Genomic DNA, 1800 nt, shown 5'->3' on the forward strand with positions numbered 1-1800 from the left:
GTTGAAAAACTGCTTCTAAATCCAAAACCGTAACTCCTATCAAAAAGACCCTTTGAACCATGAGGACATGTCTACACAACAGTGTGTTTTTATGTTCCTGGTGTCAAAAATGGGTTCACAGGAGCAATTTAAAAAGTGGGGTCATTCCTGCTGTTGATACAAATTTCTGACAGACTGATTAATTTCTTACTTTGGACAGAAAAGCCCACAAATAGTAACTGAAAGTCGCTGCAGTAAAGGCCTGACAGAGCATTAAAAAGGAGGTAACCCACTATCTTGTGATTTTCTTGACTTCAAGACTTCAGGCTGTCATTGCCAGCAAATGGTTTTCAAACAGGTATTAGAAATGAACATTTTATTTTCATTTTTATTCAATGTAATTTGTCCAATTACTTTTGAGCCCCTGAAATGAAGGGATTGTGTGTTTTCTTTTTTTTTCTCCTTTTTTTTTAATGCTTTAGTTCCTCACATTTTCATGCAAGGTATTGGCATTAAAGCTGAAAGTCTGCACTACAATGGCATCCGAGTTATATCATTTAAAATTACAAAAGCCAAATTAGAAAAAAGATGTCTCTGTCCAAATATTAATAGACCTAACTGTATATTGAAGCGTGAGGTTAACTTGTCATTAGAAATCATCAGCTGTTGACAAAGTCAGATTTTTCACACTCTGTATTAGGAAAACAAACATAAATATTGTGGAAATAACATGGAAACTGGGCACTTGCACGTTCAAATGTCCACACTCTGCAATGTCATTAAAAAATTGTAGTTTTGGTAGTTCTGGTTTTCAGAAGTAGAGCACTCTGAAACTGGTTATCTAAATCATGAAAAACTACTCCATGCTTTCAGGGTTTGAACAAACTGATTACAGTTGGCACAAAGATTATCCTCTGACCTTTTGTGGGATCTGAGCGAGGCCTGAAGCTATCATGTTTGCCTTCTCCTTGGTGACGTTGTTGATCATGGATCCTAAAGTGAAGATCACAATGCCATCATCTCCAGAACTCTGCACAAATTCCTCCAGATCCTGTAACAAGTCAAATATTATCCCACCACCAGCCAACCAGCTGTTTTCTCATTGCAACATTTTGATGGCTTCACTGCTCCTGGCAGGAATATTCTGTGATGTAATGATTAATTAGATGGTAATAGTTGAGTGTCCTTACCTCTGGTAAAGGTTTAGCAGGTCTGCAGTGGATCCCACCAACATATTTGAAGTTGGGGGGGAAAGGACGAGGGAATTCAAAATCCCAGTAGGTTCGGATTAACCAGATGTCTGCTTTACTCATCAACTCACAGGCACTGGTGGGAGTTCCTGTTGCAGTGCATAAGTAATGGACATCAATGTATCACCAATAGTTTATGCAAGGCATCATATTTTCTTAATTAGATCTGATGGGATATTAAAAAACTGTGCTTGTATTATTAGCAGATTTCAAATGGTTTAAGTCAGTGCTTCACGCCTATTTGCTCACCTTTGACATCAGAGTAATATCTGTCTAATACGCTCCAAAAAGTGTGATCAATCACAATGTCGTGGAGAGCATAGAAGAGAAAGTTCCACACTCTCTCTGAGAAGTCCATCTTATCTGTGAGTTTGCTCATAGCACCGGGAACAAAGGATGGTGGAGCAGGCATCTGACCACAATGCCTCTCCCAGTTATTAACTGGGGAGCTGCGAAAGGACAAGACGAGTGGGATCCCCAAAATATCTGCTACTAAGTCACTGCCAGCTTTGACGGGGTCCGCCAAGAGAAGATCGTAATTTCCCTCTTTCAACTTCTTCATGATGACTTC

General features: G+C 39.3%; 1 protein-coding gene across 1 annotated transcript in view; it reads right to left on the reverse strand.

Moving 5' to 3' along the window:
- The window catches only part of LOC102201316 (UDP-glucuronosyltransferase 2A2-like), a 4245-nt gene extending 2454 nt beyond the window's left edge, over nucleotides 1–1791 (reverse strand). The window contains exons 1-3 of the mRNA XM_005753760.1: nucleotides 1479–1791; nucleotides 1170–1318; nucleotides 899–1030 (exon numbers count right to left, since the gene is read on the reverse strand). Of these exons, the coding sequence (XP_005753817.1) occupies nucleotides 899–1030; nucleotides 1170–1318; nucleotides 1479–1791 (594 nt within the window). The remainder of the gene's footprint in view (nucleotides 1–898; nucleotides 1031–1169; nucleotides 1319–1478) is intronic.
- Nucleotides 1792–1800: the final 9 nt, after the last annotated feature.

This window comes from Pundamilia nyererei, unplaced genomic scaffold (genome assembly GCF_000239375.1).
Source record: "Pundamilia nyererei isolate P.nyererei 1_Seehausen unplaced genomic scaffold, PunNye1.0 scaffold00460, whole genome shotgun sequence".
Classification (NCBI taxonomy): domain Eukaryota; kingdom Metazoa; phylum Chordata; class Actinopteri; order Cichliformes; family Cichlidae; genus Pundamilia; species Pundamilia nyererei.